Source organism: Clarias gariepinus, chromosome 4, assembly GCF_024256425.1.
Source record: "Clarias gariepinus isolate MV-2021 ecotype Netherlands chromosome 4, CGAR_prim_01v2, whole genome shotgun sequence".
In the NCBI taxonomy this organism is placed as follows: domain Eukaryota; kingdom Metazoa; phylum Chordata; class Actinopteri; order Siluriformes; family Clariidae; genus Clarias; species Clarias gariepinus.
The window spans coordinates 38,453,840-38,473,427 of NC_071103.1; the positions used below are offsets into that span (position 1 = coordinate 38,453,840).

Here is a 19,588-nt window from a genome sequence, read left to right on the forward strand (position 1 = left end):
TTCTTACTGTGTAAGGAAATTCTTATTTAAATATTTTAAAAATAGGATTTCGACAGAGTTTTCTGAAACTAGTTGTAATCAAAGTCACAACGTGGATGTATCTCAGAAACCGAACATGATACAGTAATAAACTTGGAAGCAAAATGGAGCTTATTTCAATCAGAAACCTGAAAATATGCAAAACTCAAATCATGCATAATCTCACTTAATACCTGGTTTGATCGCACAGGTCACATTTTAACCCAGTCGTTCTTCAGTTCGTGGCACTCAGTGCTTGGCCCCCTAAAAAAATAAAACATTTAACCATCTTGACCCTTCTTTCCATGTCCCTTTGCCATATTTAACACATAGCTCTTAAACACAGTTTATCAGTAATAATAATAATAATAATAATAATAATAATAATAATAATAATACAAAAATTATGTGCTATTTATTGTAAAGAAAATAAATCTTTGTAAATACAAAAATTAAATATGCTGATGATTCTTTAAGCACTTTTTCATGGGTTTTATTTATATTTCAGGGACAGCTAATACACAAGCGCCGCACTGACTTTGATGTCGGACGATAAAATGATAATAATAATTTAAAAAAATGGGGGAAAATAGTGACCGTTGAGGCTTTTTCACTAAATACGGGTGAAAATTGATGGACTTTCTTTAAATGCAGCTCTCTTTCTCTTTCGCACTCCACGATGCACTGACAGCAAAGAATGTTTATTATTTTTCTTTTCATGAGTCTTTTTTTAATTTATTTTTTATTATTTTAATTTTTTTTTATTATATGTTTTATTTCTTTCTTTTTTTTTTTTTTTTTTTTACAATTTTGTAAATAGTCCTCGTGATCCGGACACATTCTCCATGTGAGCGAAGCCAAAAAGCAGTCCAAAGTTGTCCAAAGTTGCAAGCGTTTGCCATCTCAATCCCAAGTTACCGTGGCGATAAAGAGGAAGTAGCAAGATCTGACTTCCTGTTTGCTCTTGGTGGATGGGGAGGTGTGGGCTGTTGGAGGAAGAGGATGAAGAAGAGCAAGAGGACTGGGTGGAGGAGAAGGAGGAAGAGGAGAGCTTGAGTTTCTGCTATGGCTTAGTCCACGATACTCCTTCAGACTGATGCTTTGATGAAGCGTTGCTCAGATAAATTCTCTAAATAACATCTTGTGATTCTTTTCTTTTCATAGGTTTGTAATATTTTTTAATTATGTTTACATATATATATATATTTATTTATAGATTTATTTATTGTCCTCTCAAATTAGGATTCTGCTCTGATCTGTGATGATCGGCCTTGTGTGTGTATGTGTGTGTGCAGGAGTTGCTTGTTGTATTATGTTTTATGTGTAGTGTATCCTGTATTTTGTATGTGTGTGTGTGTGTTTCTCAGAGGGTAAAAGCCCAGGAGGAGTGTAGCAGCAGAAGCAGCAGGATGATGATAGCGATGGAGGATGGGATGGAGGTCTGAGCCGAATCAGACGAGCTGCAGCCGGCTTCACCGTCGCACCGGAATTTCTCGCACAGCAGGCCCGAGTATCCCGGGGCACACTGACACCTCACGTTGTTCACACACACGCCGCCGTTCTGGCAGCGCAACAGCTCATCATCACACACTCGGGCTGCGGCAAACAAGACAGACAGACGTCAAGATCCGGGCACAAGAAGCAATGACTCAGTAGGAACATCAACAGCGCACATAGACAAGCGAGACGAGAGAACAGAAACAGAAAATTTGTAATAAAAAGGAGGTAATAAAAAAATATAAAAGAGAGAGAACGAAAAATCTGCCATACACAGCTTTAAAACACACACTCCTACAGGGTCTTTAACTTCAAGGTACTACAAGTGTTTCCTTCTCATTTACCAAGACCTTACTTCTTTTGATCTCTCAACATTCCAACAAGTCCTTAAGAACAATGAAAAAAATATCAAGTGAAAATATCTAGTTACATTCATAAAGTGTTTCCTGTTACAGCATAATAAATTTCTTTTTAATATAACCCGTATCCGTCATATCCAAGCCATTATCAACCACTTGCTGATTTTAAGTGTGTGTACAGTATATATACAGTATTGCCTGCTTACTGTATATCCACTTCTCTCATTGAGACTTTTACTCCACTACATACTACAGGAAGGATCTGTACTTTAGCTTCATTACAGTCACGTTGAATGGCGTTGCGTTACATAACCACAGTGGTGTGTAGTTTTTAAAGCAGAAGTTTTGCCCCCTGCTGACAATTATTCATAATTGCAAGAGAGAGAGAGAATGAGAGAGAGAGAGAGAGAATGAGAGAGAGAGAGAGAGAGAGAGAGAAAGAGAGAGAGAGAGTGCTTTTCATACATAAATCTAAAGGTGAGTACTTTTGTACTTTTACTCTAAGTAAATGTACATGGAGGACTTCTACTTTTCCTTGAGTAATATTTGACCTAGGGTATCTCTACTGTTACTCAAGTACAGGATATGTGTACTTTGCCCATTTATCTCTGTCTTGTATCCAGACCTTTTATAAAGATATAAACCTGAAGTGGGTGTGGCCTAATCCAGAATTAATCGCCTTACTGATCCATGGCTGAGAATCCAAGCATAAAGGAAATGTAAAAATAACTCATATTATTATTATTTGTGATAAAGTCCTCAGGAGTCCGGGATAAAAATTATATTCAAGCAATAAAAAAAAAGGCTGAAGCTAAAATAATAATAACGTTGCATGTCCATGATTGAAATATCAGCCACATCGCCCCTAGTGGTAAAAGAAATAAAAACCACCAACAACAACAACAATATTTCATTTATAAGATATTATCAATATCTAAATTTATAAGGAAATAATTCAATAACAACATAAACTGAAATTACTGTCTTGAAATCATGGCATTTGGAGATTTTGCTAATACATTATTCATTGATTATATTATAATATGTACAGATTATACGGCATTGGACTACGGTTCGAAAGGTCCCAGGTTCAAACCCCACCACCACCATGTTGCCACTCTTGGGCCCTTGAGCGAGCCCCTTAACCCTCACCTGCTTAGATGTATAATGAGATAAAAATGTATGTCACTTTGGATAAGGGTGTCTGATAAATGTGACTGAAAATAAGCAAATAAAGAGATTTCTAAAAGCTAAATGCAAAAGACAGTGTGAAAGTCTGAAATCTTCACCACCACATGACAGACTCATATATGAACCAGATTACACAAATTTTTTTTTCATAGACCATCCTCGATTCTTAGCAATTAGGGAAGCTCGTTAGTGTTCGCTGATTTGCGAGAGATTTTAATTAAACCGACATGTTTTACCTTAAGGACACTGATATAATTACCAGCTTTCATTAATTAAAACATCCACTCGTGACCTTGGACGCTTATCTTATCTATCTCCTCTCCTGCATTTCTTGTATCCGCTGATAAAAACGGAGCCGTGATGGATGAGTTTAGGGTTTCCTGATAAACTTGGGGCGTTCGATGCGTCCTATTTATACGTTAAGTGGTTGCAGGTAAAAACCGGGGGGGATGAAAATAGAGCGGGTGAAGTTTATCGAGTTCTTCGAACCCAAAACATCAATATGACCTATTAGTGAAGTGTCACAGGAAGATCAGTAAAGAAAAGAAAAAAAACTTTAAAGAAGGGATTGTGTATCTGGAGAGAATTCGAGAGCAGGAATTCTTATGAAAGGAAGAAGGAGAGAGGATCGATTGAAGCTGCGTTTCTTTTGTTTCTTCTTCTAACATAAAAGAGTTCTTCTTGGGTCAGTCTCTCTCTCTCCCTTTTCCTCTCTCTCTCTCTCGCTTTCTCTTCTCAATGTCCCCGAAGCCTGACGAAAAGCTACCAAGTCTCCCAGTCTATGACTAGCTATGATTTATGGCCGCGATTAGAACTAACGCACTTCCTTACTCTGTGAAAAGCAGAACCCATAAAGCCTTTGCTCAGCTCCCGGAGCGGCCTCGGCACCGCAGCCATAAACACTATAACCTCTAAACGCCACGTGGACATTCCGCCTAATAAACACGCGCGTCCGATTTCAATAAACGTCGTCCTAGCGTCCTTTAAAATCCATTACGCGTTCGAGGCGGTGTGATGCAGACAGTCGAAGGGGGACTCCGCCCCTGTGTTTCAACCCAACACGTTCGCGGTTCTCCGCCGTGTACACAGAGCCTGAGTGGAGAATAAATTGAGTGATTTATTAGGTTTGCTTTCGATATGAGGTATAATATTTATCCAGGGCGTCAGCGGGGTAGGTGACACGGCGCAGACGATGTCTGGTGTTTGATGAGAGATTTGAGTTTTTGATTGCGTATTTCAGTTTTCATACAGATGGAGATCGCACAGGCGTACGTACACGTGTACAGCCTGGAGATAAAGCAGAGAGCTGTTTTAATGGAACTGGTTAATATGGATTCCATAATCGCGTGACCTTATTGGCTTGGAACGCTCAGACGTTATATAGAACTGTGCAAAAGTATTGACGCCCCCTACAGTTCTTTACATTTTGCTTTCAAAGAGCCAGAAGACTTTCTTGTATTTTTATAATGCAGTTATGAGGAATAGTTCTCACAGGTTTCCTGATTGACTTCTCATTCTTTTTTGACAAGTTTCCATTTCTCATTATTTCCAGTCCAGTCCCTGAGCAGCTTCAGAGGAATGTTTTTTGTTTGTTAAGCATTAAAAACATGTACGTTAAGGCATGAGCATTTACATGATTAGTTTACTGCTGATGCTGAGTGGTCGGAACAGACAAGAGGGGAAATGAGGTCGCTGTTCAGTTTTAAAATGTAGGCACTTTGCAGCCTGTCGCAGTAAAACATGTTCATGTTTCTTAACTTTTCTCGATATCATTTAATTGCATGTAATACGAAGAAATGAGGGGGTGTCAAGACTTTTACACTGTTCACTATGATTCTGTGTTTAGGCGATTCTTCAGCTTAGGTGTCATTTCAGTTTCCTGTGCAGAGCTGAGAACTGATGTCACACTCTTCCCCAGGTGTCAATAACATAAAGTGACTAATGACGCAAAGCACCGTGAGTTAACGTGTGGGGTGAAGGGTGAAAAGAGGGAGCACAGAAAGAGTGAAATTTAAGGAAAGAATTTAGTATGAGTGATTAGTAAAAGAGGTAATTAAATAAAAGAATGATATTTAATGAAATGTAAGAAATGAGAAAAGAAAAAAAAAGAAAAATGTAAGACCAAAAAAATGACAAATGAAAAGAGAAAGACAGACTGATGAAAAAAAAATAATAATAAAATAATTATTAAAATAATAATAAATTAAATTAAAAAAAAAAACAGAAAAAAAAAAACAAGAAACAGAAGAAAACAGAGAGAGGGCAGAAAAATACGATGAAAAAATAAAAGACAAACAGACAGAAAGAAAGAAATGAAGAAAGAAATTAATGAATGAACAAAATAAATACAAACAGAAAGAAAGAAAAAAATAAATAAAATGAAAGTGTAAAATAAAAAAAAAGAATACAGTAACAAAGAAAAAAAGGCAGAAAAAATAAGGAATACAAAAAAAGAAAAGAAAAGAAAAATAAAGAAAGAATTAATAAATGAAGAAAGAAAGGCGAATAAGTAAAATAAAGAAAGAAAAGCAGAAATGTAAGCAATAAATACAGGAATTAATGCATGAATAAATAAATAAACGGAAAAAAGAAAGAAAGAAAATTAAAAGAGGAATAAATTAACAAGTGAATGAACAGAGGAAGACAGAGAGGAGGGACGAGTGTGACTGGCAGGTGGACAGAACAGCGCGTCTCTCACATCACAGTTGAAGCTAAATATTTCCAACATTTCATAAAGTTTTAGATACACACACACACACACACACACACACACACACACACACACACACAGGAATCCTCATGTATGTTATTTGTGCTGTTTGTCCACGCTTCACCTACGCCATCACACGGGGCGCTTGGGGGGGGCTTTCTATGGGGGGGCTGTGTGTGTTCAGTCCTGAGGTTGGAGGACGCACTGTGGTCATGTGATCGTCATGTGATTATCTTTTTTTTGTCTTTATTTTATGTGCATCAAGACTAAGAGACTTTTTTTCAGAGAGAGAGAGAAGATTGCAGTAGTGTGTGTGTGTGTGTGTGTGTGTGTGTGTGTGTGTGTGTGTGTGCGAGCATGTACACAATTTCACATAAGGTTGAGGTTGTGTAAGATTGTGAGCATGTCTGTGCATGACTGTGTGTGTGTGTGTGTGTGTGTGTGGCAGTGCAGTCCTGCCAGGCATGTTCATTTCGCCCCCCCAACCACTCACACACATACACACACACACACACACAGATTTTTTCCAAGCTTCTATCGTGAACTGTGAATTAACATTCTGACAACACACTCTGGTGTGTGTGTGTGTGTGTGTGTGTGTGTGTGTAGCAGAGCAGCCAAGCTAATTGTTAGCACAGGCTTCTCACATGTAGCCCATGATAAATATTAGCTCAGCTGTTCACTTCTGACTGCTTTCACACACACACACACACACACACACACACACACTTCTGTAATCTTCACTGATATCAAAACAAAAGGAAGAGCGCGGCTCATTAAAGGAGCTCGACCACCAGGAGGTTCTTCTCCTGCGCTCCAAACACAGAGACGAGTAATCAGCTCCTGCAGGAGAACGATTAGCTGGCTCAGGTGTGTGTGTGTGTGTGTGTGTGTGTGTGTGTGTGTGTGGGTGAGGCTGCGTTGGAACATGAGTGTGAGGTTTAATTTGCTCTGGATTGGGAGTTTGTGCTCGAATGAAAGGTCACAGCAGATCATCATTCCATCTGGAGCTGGCAGTGAAGAGACGCTCGCACCGTCACCGGCCAAACAACATGCAGGGACACATGGGGGGGGGGGGGGGGGGGGGGGTGGACAGGGAGAGGGGGAGAGAGAGGGAGAGAGAGAGAAAGAGTAATCATAGAAAAAAAGAAAAGGAAAAAAGTACAACAGGGAAAACAACAAAGGCAGAGGAACGAAGGAAGTTGGCTGCGAGAGAACAAAGGAAAAAACGAAGAGGGGGAGTTCGATGGGAGGAGAGAAGGAGGTGCAGAAAGGACAAAGAAAGAGAAGAAAGAAAAGGTGGTGAATAAAGGACAGAGAAACAGATGAGGGGATTGTGAGCTGAAAAATGGAAGAGACGAAATGAATGAGGGAAGAAGAAGGAAAAAGAAATAGAAAGAAATGAATTAATGAAGAAAGAAAAGAAGGAAGGAAACACAAAGGGAGGAAAAGAGAAAATAAGAAGGAAGTAATGAATGAAAGAAGAAAATGAATGATGTTAAAATATTGAAAAGAGCAATTCTGTAAAAAAATATGAAATATGAAAACATCCAAAAATAAAGACTGAGTGTGAGAGAGAAAGAAACAGAGCGAGACAGAAACATTATGAGAGAAAAGGGAGTGACAGAGACAGAGAGAATGAGACAAAGGGAGACAGAGTGAGACAGAGAAATAGATTGAGACACAGAGAGAAAAAGACAGAGTGAGGGAGACAGTGTGATACAGAAGAAGACAAAGAGCAACAGAGAGAGAGAAACAGAGAAAGGACAGAGAGAGTGAGACAGACAGGGACAACCGAAATGTCCCTACTCCCCACTAACTACAATCAGCACTGTTCAGATAGTTACTGATAGGTTTTATTCATTATTTATTCATTATTGTTTATTATTTATTATTGTTGTTGTTATTATTTACCTGATATGTTTTTCTTTCATATTTTGTTATATATATATATATATATATATATATATATATATATATATATATATATAAAATGCATATATTTATATGTATATATTTATCATGTAATCAACCTTTGACAACAATGTGTGTGTGTGTGTGTGTGTGTGTGTGTGTGTTAACATTCATGCCAGTAAAGCCCTGCTGAACTGAACTGACAGTCACAGAGACAAAGTGAGAGCTAGCTGTGTGTGTCTGTGTGTGTGTGTGTGTGTGTGTGTGTGTGTGTGTGTGTGTGTGTGTGTGTGTGTGTGTGTGTGTGTGTGTGTGTTACACAGTGATGTTACTTACATTTGCAGCCATTGTCCCATAAATATCCGGGCAGACACTGCTGACACTTACTGCCTGTGGCTCCGCTCTTACACTTACAGAACCCAGTGCCATTACACCGGTCACTCTCTGAGCCCGACGGATTACAATTACAGTCTGCAGAGACACACACACACACACACACAGAGGGCACAGACGCTCTGCATCGCATCAGCACGTTACCTCCGTTCATGAACTCATGACCTTCAGGCCAAAGTGTCAGTCTGATCTGTTATTATTACAGGAAAGCTCTGCTGCAGCGCTACTGTGGGACTCAGATGAGCTGGGAGATGGATGGATGAAGGAAATAGAGGACTACACACACACACACACACACACGCACACACACAGTATGCTATATAAACATTCCGGTCCAGCAGTCTGTGTGCCCTAACAAAACTGCTTTTATTTCCCCAGTTATGAAAGAAAGAAAAAAAGGGAGGAACAGAAGGAGGGAGGAGGGGGAAAGAGCAAAAAATAAAGAAAGAGAGAGAGAGAGAGATTCAAGGAAAGGAAATAAAAACAAAAAAATAGAAAAGAAGAAGGAAAGAAAAAAAAATAAAAGAAAGGAATAAAAACTAAAGTATGGAAAAACAAGGAAGAAAGAAAGAAAGAAAGAAAGAAAGAAAGAAAGAAAGAAAGAAAGAAAGAAAGGTGTACGTAACAGATATAAATATATTAGTTTGTATCTTTCATAACTGCTGAAATTAAACAGTGAGATTTCTAAAAGTTTCAGTCCATCAGTTAAACACGAGTCACAAGTCTCTCCATCTTCTAAACGATGAACAGCTGTGATTTTTACTTTCATTATCACAGTAATAATGTAGTTTAATTATTAATGTATTGTTATTACTGGTACTGCATTACATTACTACTGTTGTAACTATTGTTACTACTGTTATTACTGTTACCGCTATTACTGCTGCTACTGTTACTACAGTTAGTGGTGTTACTACTAATACTATTGTTACTACTAGTACTAATGTTACTTATGTTACTGCCATCACTGCTGTTACTATTATTACTGCTGTTACTGTTACTGCTATTACTGTTGTTACTAATGTATGTTATTGCTGTTACCACTGTTACTAATGTTAATACTGCTTCTGCTATTACTGCTGTTACAACTGTTATTGGCCTTAGTACTGTTACTACTGTTATTGCTGTTACTTTTATTACTGTTGTTAATACTATCAGTTTTGTTATTGCTATTACTTTTGTAACTACAGTTAGTGGTGTTGCTACTGTTACTGCTGTTACTACTTAATACTACTGTTACTACTGTTACTATGATTACTGCTCTTACTGTTTAAACTACTGCTACTTCTGCTGCTACTACTACTGGTACTGCTATTACTGTTGTTACCACTGTTCCTGATATTACTACTACTATTGGTACTGCTGTTACTGTCGTTACTGCTGTTACTAATATTGTATGTTTTTGCTGTTACTAATGTTACTGTTGTAACCACTGTTACTGGCATTACTACTGTTACCGCTATTACTGCAGTTATTACTGTTACTGCTACTATGATTGTTACTGATGTCACTACTGTTACTGCTATTACACTTTTATTAAAACCCCCTTTTTCCTCTTTAGCATCACTTTACACAAGCAGAGAATCTTATTTTTTTCCTCCAGTATCCCACTGTAACACTTCTAATGGGAATATCGACTGTGGCCAAAGAGGTCCAGCCAAGCAAGTGTGGAAAATACTTCATCAGCTTTTACACGAGAGAGTCAGAGGAGGGCGAGGCTGGCAAGGTGGTGCTGTCCTGGGAGCTTCCTTTTTTTGTGGGCTCAAAAATATTAAACTCCTTACTGGGTGGCATACTGCCAGAGAAGCAATCCAAAGCAGCTGACTTTCAGGTGGCAGGGTTGATTCTGCATTGATTTAGGGTTAGGTTCCCACGAGATCTTGAACCTGAGGTGCTTTTAAAGAACCATTTGAGGTAGACAGGATACATCCATTCTGATGGCATACGTATTACTTGACATTCAGTTGATCATCCAGAATGGACGACAAACCTTTAACTGGATATTTAGAAATAAGTATGTCATCAAAATGGATGATGTATCAAGAAAAATAAGTGTGATCCATTCTGATGTGATGGTTATTTTTTGATATCCAGTTGAAACAGACAACAGGTGCATCCAAGAGCATAGAGAGGACACCATGATCTTTGTCTGGACAGTGATGCTGTGGTAACTGGCATATGCCCCATCAGCTGCCCAAACGCATGTTCCTGATGAGGATGGTCAGCTCATGTGGAATGAGCTAGGGAAGTCTAAATAAACACATCAGTTTTTCGAGATTAACTTATTTTTACTTGTTAACTCTTATCACCTGCACCTACTAGTGATAGTAAACATAATTTTAACAGTAATAATTACAGTAATATTTTAAGTATTATATCCATACACTATTTCACTGTTACATTCATCATGACTGCCATAACTGTCTGTAAAACATAACTTACTACTACAAGCTATTACTGATCACTCACCATATTACTCACCATAACTAACATGAAGTTACTATTCTATACAGTACAGTACTACTATACAGTAATATTAGCAGAAACACTGTTTCTCTCACCTTAACTAACATGAAGTTACTACTACTGCTACTATTAATGGTATCATTGCTAATATGAATATCAATGTTATTGTTACTATAACTACCATGACTACTACCGTTTTTTATTATTCCTAATATCAGAGCAATTACTGTTACTTTTTTTGCCCATATTGTTACCATCACTATTACAGTCAGTACTGTTACTATTACTGTCCATACTGTTACTATTACTGTCCATACTGTTACTATTACAGTCAGTACTGTTACTATTACTGTCCATACTGTTACTATTACTGTCCATACTGTTACTATTACAGTCAGTACTGTTACTATTACTGTCCATACTGTTACTATTACTGTCCATACTGTTACTATTACAGTCAGTACTGTTACTATTACTGTCCATACTGTTACTATTACTGCCCATAGTGTTTATATTCCCTATTGATACTATTGCCACCATCATTGTTATATTAATACAGTAACATTTCCTGCTAATAATACTGTTGTTACTATAACTAGCACTATAAAGCACCTATGACATTTTTGTTTTACTGTATAATCATTACAGTCACTATTTATATGATTGCTATTCTGTCTCTTCTAGATACCCGTTAGTAATGACAGGGTAAAAACTATTATATTATTACAGCCAAATATCGTATTCATACTATTGTTGTTGTTATTATTACAATTATTAACCATTTTCATCATTGTTCTACGTACAAATTATGTTGTTGTTATTATTATTATTATTATTATTACACATGACTTTTTGGTTGTTCTGTTAAGATTATGAATATTTGTTTATATAAACTACATATTTTAGTACCTGTTTATGTCATTACTGTACATTACTAGTAATACTGTTACATTAGTAATGACAGTACCATTTAATACCTTATTATAAAAATGAATGTAATGAATGTAATTAATGTAATGTAATTGTTACACTGTTGCATAACTATTTTTATTTTTTTATTTTTTTACAATTAATCTACTACTACCATGACTAATACTAATGAGCTAAAATTGTAAAGCCACTAAAAATATATACAACTACTTTTGCATTTTTCCTACTGTATATACAGTGAGGTAAAAAAAAAGGATTTATTCAGCCACCAATTGTGCAAATTCTCTCACTTAAAGGGTGAGAAAGGCCTGTAATTTTCATCATAGGTATACCTCAACTATGAGAGACAAAAGAAGAAAAAAAAACCCCAGAAAATCACATTGTGGGATTTTTTAAGAATTTTTTTGCAAATTATGGTGGAAAATAAGTATTTGGTAAATAACAAAATTTCATCTCAATACTTTGCTATATACCCTTTGTTGGCAATAACAGAGGTCAAATGTTGTCAGTAAGTCTTCACAAGGTTTTCACACACTGTTGCTGGTATTATGGACTTTCAACTCCCTCCAAAGATTTTCTATGGGGTTGAGATCTGAGGACTGGCTAGGCCACTCCAGGACCTTAAAAATGCTTTTTACGAAGCCACTCTGTTGCCCGGGTGGTGCGTTTGGGATCATTGTCATGCTGAAAGACCCAGCCACATTTCATCTTCAAAAATGAAAACTCAAAATCTCAACGCAAAATCTCACGATACATGGCCCCATTACATTTTTTCCTTTAGACGGATCAGTCGTCCTGGTCCCTTTGCAGATTAACAGCCCCAAAGCATGATGTTTCCACCCCCATGCTTCACAGTAGATATGGTGTTCTCTGGATGCAACTCACCATTCTTTTTCCTCCAAACACAAAGTTCTATTTTGGTTTCATCTGACCGTATGACATTTTCCCAATCCTCTTCTGGATCATCCAAATGCTCTCTAGCAAACTTCAGACGGGCCTGGACATGTACTGGCTTAAGCAGGGGGACACGTCTGGCACTGCAGGATTTGAGTCCCTGGCGGTGCAGTGTGTTACTGATGGTAGCCTTTGTTACTTTGGTCCCAGCTCTCTGATGGTCATTCACTAGGTCCCCCTGTATGGTTCTTCGGATTTTTGCTCACAGTTCTTTTAATCTTTTTGACTCCACAGGGTGAGATCTTGCGTGGAGCCCCAAATCGAGGGAGATTATCAGTGGTCTTGTATGTCTTCCATTTTCTAATAATTGCTTCCACGGTTGATTTCTTCACACCAAGCTGATTACCTATTGCAGATTCAGTCTTCCCAGCCTGATGCAGGTCTACAATTCTGTTTCTGGTGTCCTTTAACAGCTATTTGGTCTCTTTGGCCATAGTGGGGTTTGGAGTATGACAGTTTGAGGTTGTGGACAGTGTTGCCAACTATTTTCAATGGAAAGTAGCTAAGGTCTGCTCGAAAAGTCGCTAGATAATGTCATGCGTATATTTGCATATTGATGACAAAATACGTGGTATTTGCATTCTGCGTGTTTTCCCTAATCACTCCTCATGGTCACGGGAATATGCTGCTCCCTTCAGCCGGAGCTAGCGCTCACTGATCAGACACAGGGTGATTAACTGTACCGGGAAAGCAAGACCTCGCACTTACAGGACAGTACTGGCGGCATTCGGAAAGTTGCTAAGGTTTGTCCAAAAGTCTTAAAGAAGAAGTTTTTTTTTCTTATTTTGTCTCTCATAGGTGAGATATACCTATGATGAAAATTACAGGCCTCTCTCATCTTTTTAAGTGGAAGAACTTGCACAATTGTTGGCTGAATAAATACTTTTGTACCCCACTGTATCTTACATTCCTCTGAATCTACAATTCCAGTTACTTATGTCCCCCTCAAGTCACTAAAAGTTACTTTAATTAGTCCAATATGTTCTACATGTTTAACACTCACACAAACACACACTCCTGAGATTTACATATTCTGTCGAAGCGGCTGTTCTAATTTGTACATTTAACGTCAGCGATGTCGTCCTCAGTCACACAACTACAGAGACGCACACGTGTGAAGGTGTGTGTGACAGGCTGTGAGAGTGTGTAAGAGTGACAGTGAGGATAGGATGTGTATGAGACGGCAGGATACACAGCCAGGTGATGAGGTGACAGGGTGAAGGGGTGAGGTAGTGCCACTAAGCATGTTGCTAAGCTCTGTGTGTGTGTGCGTGTGTGTATGTGTGAGAGAGAAAAAGACAGAAATGGCATGATGAGATGGAGCGAAAGGCCCACTGACCTATACACACATTCTCATCGTCGAGCTCGGCCGAAGCATTGCGGTAGAAGCCCAGCTTGCAGAGCTGACAGTGCTGCCCCCTAGTGTTGTGGTTACAGCTCACGCAAATCACCATGTTTAACAGCTCGATGAAGCTGCAGCGGTTCGAGTGGCCGAAACACTCGCAGTCTTGCACACAGGAAGAGAAATGGGACCGGATCTGTAAGCCATGTATGTGCATACGTCTGTGTGTGAGCGCGCACGCGTGTGAGTGTGTGTGTGTAGGCATGTATGTGTATGTCGTAACAGCTCATGCTCGGCTCAGAAAAAGCAGGGTGATGGGTTGCTTTTTGCGTTATGGGAAAGCAATGGTGTTAGGCTCGGTGTGTGCCAAGAAACTGATGTTGGGGTGCCTCAGGGGTCATGATGATGCGTGTGTGTGTGTGTGTGTGTGTGTGTTAGCAAGGCGCTGAGGTTTGTTTGAAGATGAAGATGATTGGACGCATTGATGAATGGAGGAAGTGTTACACAACACCACAACCAGATGCCATCTTTAACCACGTGGGACTGAAAATGACACCGGATTCGGTTTGTTCTAACACTCAGGGGTAAAAAAATAACTAAAATTCTGGAAATAAAAGCCAGAAGCGGATGTGTGCCAATACCCATGTACTGTAATGTGCAGTAGAGTTGAGAAAGTAGCTACGTATGTGCTGTAGTAATGGAGTAAATTTATACGTGTGTGCGGTTAAGTCCCCTTAAATATCAGTTTTCTTTTTGTTCAACTCCCAGATCAAGATTTAGAACAATTCAACAAAGAGGAGTGAGCCAGCGATGTGAACGACTCAGTGCCAGTTATCGCAAACGCTTGATTGCAGTTTTTCAAATATGACCAGGCAGGTTTAGCAGGTTGTTTTTTTCCCCTTAATAAGTGACCTCATTATTTAAACATTGCTTTTAAAAATTGTGATTGGTGATATGAATTATTTAAGTGTGACACAAAAGCAAAAAATAATAATAATCCAAAATGACAAAGGGGGGCAAATACTTTTTCACAGCAATTCAAAGTAAAAATACTCGAGGGATTATTCTAATCTAAATATTTCACTAATATATTTAAGGATTTATTTGTTAGACATTGTTTTAAAGCGATTAGATTATGAGATTGGACTAAATTGGATTGGATTAGATTAGACATGACAATGCTATACGCAATGTGATCAGAATGTAAAGGTCACTCGCCTAAAATAGAATCTTTTTCCCCCATATAAATGAAATCATCAGTTAAAAAAACTGCATTTTGTATTCACTCGGGTTATCTCTTCGTATAATATTAAAATGTGTTTGATGATCTGAATCATTGAGGTGTGACAAATATGCAAAAAAAAAAAAAAATCAGGAAGGGGGCAAATACTTTTTCACAGCACTGTAATACTGACTATTAATATCCAATTATACACGGGTGATTACTCTAATCTAAATATTACACTAACATATTAAAGAATCAAATTGTTAGATAGTGTTTTAATCAGATTAGATTAGATTAAATCAAATTAGATTAGATCAGATTAAATTAGATTAGATCAGATTAGATTAGATTAGATTAGATTAGATCAGATCAGATTAGATTAGATCAGATTAGATCAGATTAGATTAGATCAGATTAGATTAGATCAGATTAGATCAGATTAGATTAGATCAGACATGACAGTGCTGTGTACAATATGATCAGACTGTAACAGATACAGAGCTGTATGTCTGTGTGATCTGATAAATCCAGTTCAACGCTCCTCCCTGGAAGTTCGGCTCTAGAACCGCAGCCCTACATTCTCTGCGCACATCCCGAAATAACAGAGCTTTCCAGGTCACTGAGAGAAAAGCGGTGCGCCCTACCTAGCGTCCCTGCGTCAGACGAACGGAACGAGACCGCTCCTCGCTGTGGCCGTATCGATTCAGCCAGACGCAACCTGAGAAATTACACCTCCTTATCAGGAAGGAAAGGAAATATTTCCTATCTATCTGTCATGTGTATGTTTTGCCCCAGCACAGAGACACCAGTCGTCCCAGTTTCACACCAGGAACGGGCCGAGACCGGGGGAGGGGCCAGACCACGCCCCGCCCGCTTCTTACAGACACACAAATAAATAACTCTTTCTTTCTTTATCTGAGCGCAGTCATTCTCTCGCCCTCTTTTGATCCCTTTTTCATACTTAAAGGCTCTCAGTCTCCTGCTCTCTCTCTGTCCTTCTGTCTGTCCCTCCCCCCCCGCTGTGAGACATCTCTCTCTCTTGTCTCTCTTTCTCTCCTTATTTCCTACAGAAAGTCAGGAACAATACACAAAAAGTATTTCAGCTTGTTTTCCTGCACCTTTCCTTCTTTTGTCTGTCTTTCTTTATTTGTTTGTCCCCCCATTCTCTCTCTCTCTCTGTCTCAATCATCCCTCTTTCTCTCTCTCTCTTTCTCTAAGTGTTTGAGGAATTAAATTAAATTTTATTTATTACCGAGATGTAAAAAGCGTATGAGCAGTAACTCCAACCCTCAACTTAGTCTGGACCAATTGAACCACTACACAGTCAGTGTGTGTGTGTGTGTGTGTGTGTGTGTGTGTGTGTGCACCAATTTATTTGTTTGAAGAAGTCAATACACTGCTGTCTGTGTTTGTGTGCAGGGCTTTCATTATCAGGAACGGGACTGAGGTCAGGTCCCACTCAGGCGCGCGTACACACACACACACACACACACACACACACACACACACACACACACACACACACACACACAAACATCTGTCCACAGTATGAAACACAAGTCCAAAGCTGCCTGGATGTGTCAGTCATTTCCAATCCATCTCTCTCTCTCTCTCACACACACACACACACACACACACACACACACACACACACACACACACACACACACAACCTGTTTTATTTACTCAACACTTTGGAGACAATCACACACCACTTTGTATGTTTGTATTCTTCTTCTTCTCCACTCAGACTCATTTTCTTTTTTTTTTCTTACACACACACACACACACACACACACACTTACTGCTCTCTCTTTTTAAAATTATTACAAATGATTATTTTTAGCTTCTATCTTTTTACCCGTTTTTTATTATTATTATTATTATTGATATTTTTGGTTATATTTTCTTTTCTTGGTGTATATGTTTATATACATTAAACATTTTTCTTTCTTTCTTTCTTTTATTATCTTGTATCTCTTCTACAGTCATTTCTTTCTGCAAGAGTCTCCTTTTTACGTTTAATTCTATCCTTCCTTTTTTTCTCTTATTCATTCCTTTCTTCCCCCTCCTTCCTTCCTTTTTATTTCCCTTGCTGATTCATTTACCTCTCTCCCTCCTTCCCTAATTCCTTTTTTTTATTTTGACCTTTTAATCCATGTTCAATGCCAACCTTCTTCTTTTTTATATCTTTCTTCCTTCCTTTCATATTTTATCATCTTGTATCTTTTCTTTAAACATTTTCGCTAGTCATGACTCATGCACAATTCTGTCCTACTTTTCTTCCTTCATTTCTTCCTTTGTTCTCTTTGACAATTGATTTAATTTCTTTTATCCTCCCTTTTCTCTTTACCTTGCTGATTCATTTTACTTCCTCCTTCTGTCACTCCTTCCCTTTTTATTTTGGCCTTTTGCCTTATATTCATTGCTAGTTTTCTTATTTTTACCCCTTTTCTTTTTTACTTTCTCTTTTTCTCTCCTACAAGTATTTTAGTTATAGCCTTTTTTCTATTATTCAACCTTACATTCACATTAATTTTCTTTGCATATTTCTGATATTTTTTTCTTTTCTTTCTCATTAAAAGTGTCACATTATCAGATACAGTAAGGGGCAAATACTTTTTCACAGCACTGTAATACTGACTATTATTATCCAGTTATACCTGGGTGATTACTCTAATCTAAATATTTCACTAATATGTTTAACGACCAAATAGTTAAATATTGTTTTAATGAGATTATTAGATCTCTGTGTGATCTGATAAATACGGTTCTAACTGGTTCACGTTCTTCCCTGGTGAACGAGACGAGCTGGAAGTTCGGCTCTAGAACCGCAGCTCTACATGTTCTTTTTTTCTCTTCTACAAGTATTTTAGCTACAGCCTTTTTTCTATTGTTTTTCTTTTATTCATTTTCTTTCTTTCTTTTTGTTTATATTTATAATATTTCTTTGCATATTTCTGATATTTTCTCTTTTTTCCTCTTTCATTCTTTCTTTCTTTCTTTCTAATTAAAAGTGTCACACTGTCAGAGACACTACATGTGAGTTCACACAGGTAATTAATTTGTATGTTTTAGTTTTTTATGTCATTTTTACTTACTGTAGATTTGAATCAGTGTTTCTGAATCGCTAGCCGAGTGTCTTTATCACACATAGAGAAATCCCGGAAGGTTAAAAGATAAGAAGAACCCTCAGGCATCCTCCAACAAAACAACAAAATGTGTATAATAAAAAAAAATATATAAAAAGGAAAACACTTTGACATTATGTTTACAAGTCTGCCCAGCTGTACACTGATTTGTTGGTTGTTCTGTATGAACGCTACAGTCTCGGGGTCCACATGAGCCTCGCGTTGGCTCTCTCGCTCCATTTTGTTGTTTTACGCATCACTGAACTGTAGTCCTGATAGTCCTGACCTACTGCTTCTGTTAGATCATATTTCAGGATGTGTTCCACACTCTGTGTTCTAAATACACAAGCTCATAGTCATGCTAGCTCTGATATGATCGCGTTTTAGATTAGCTGATAAAATCCACCTTTAGCTCCACCTCTTTTGACTCAGGGTGGTCTGACACTCAAAACAACAAACAAACAAACAAACAAACAAAACACCAAGGTTTTCATTCGAAAGATTGAAGCAGCTAATACCAGGTGTGGTTTTCCTTCAAGTCACACACTCCTTGTTTATCCCATCATCATCACACCCTTCAGGAGCTCACTCAGGTGTTTATGAGTAAAGACAACACAGGGGCGGGTAGATACAGTACCACGGGAAGTCCGATGCAAATACAGGGTTAATTTCCGATTCATACAGTTGCTCTCGAGGGGTAAGTGTCTGTATGAATCTGTGTTTGAACTCCTACCTCTCTGAACCGAGGACACGGTGGGCAAATCAACCTGAGGAGCTACTGCACACATTACACAGAAACACAAAACAAACAAACAAACAAACAAAAAACAGAACTAATTAAATGAAGCATGGATAATTCAACAGAAATCAGTTCTTAATATGACTTTAAAACATGTTACAACACGATAACAATGGCAGTGTGAGCGTGAGGGTGATGTGCCAGCATGCTGTAGGCACTTAACGTTGTTTCTCCAGGAGTTCTTTGGATAGTGAATGAGACCGGATTGAGATTACAGATTATAACCACAAAAAAGTTCTACAAACACATCTTTATCTCAAGTCACTGGAACGGCAATAGATGTTTGTGCATTCTATAATAAAAATTTTCCTTACATGCCCTTTATATTTCCAGAGATTAGGTTTAGCAAAATTCTTCAAAAGAAGGCAGGTCTGTCGAGCACTTACTTCTGACACATTTTGTCCTCAGACCTCTTTGTTCCCCAAACTATCATTATCTTAACCATCCCCATCTAAAAGCAGTTGTTTCAATAAAAAAATTACAGTTATGATAAGTAAACAAATTATGAATGCAAATACAAATTATAATAAATAATCTTGACTAAACAAACACGACCAAAAGATTATTTTTTTCAGAAATCATTCACACACTCAACAACACACATGAAAAAATAAAATCATGGTAAAACACAGTAATTAATTAGCAAAATGCGATGTGCA

The 19,588-nt window shown here is 38.0% G+C and overlaps 1 protein-coding gene across 4 annotated transcripts in view; it reads right to left on the reverse strand.

The window, feature by feature from the left end:
- Positions 1-395: 395 nt before the first annotated feature.
- ntng1a (netrin g1a) overlaps positions 396-19,588 on the reverse strand; it is a 150,580-nt gene continuing 131,387 nt past the window's right edge. For 2 of the 4 annotated variants that reach the window (XM_053494221.1, XM_053494219.1), the window contains 2 exons: positions 18,864-18,908; positions 396-1,614 (listed from right to left, as the gene is read on the reverse strand). In XM_053494221.1, coding sequence (XP_053350196.1) covers positions 1,382-1,614; positions 18,864-18,908 — 278 coding nt within the window. In that variant the 3' untranslated portion in view covers positions 396-1,381. The remainder of the gene's footprint in view (positions 1,615-18,863; positions 18,909-19,588) is intronic. The other 2 variants (XM_053494222.1, XM_053494220.1) reach the window with 1 other exon arrangement.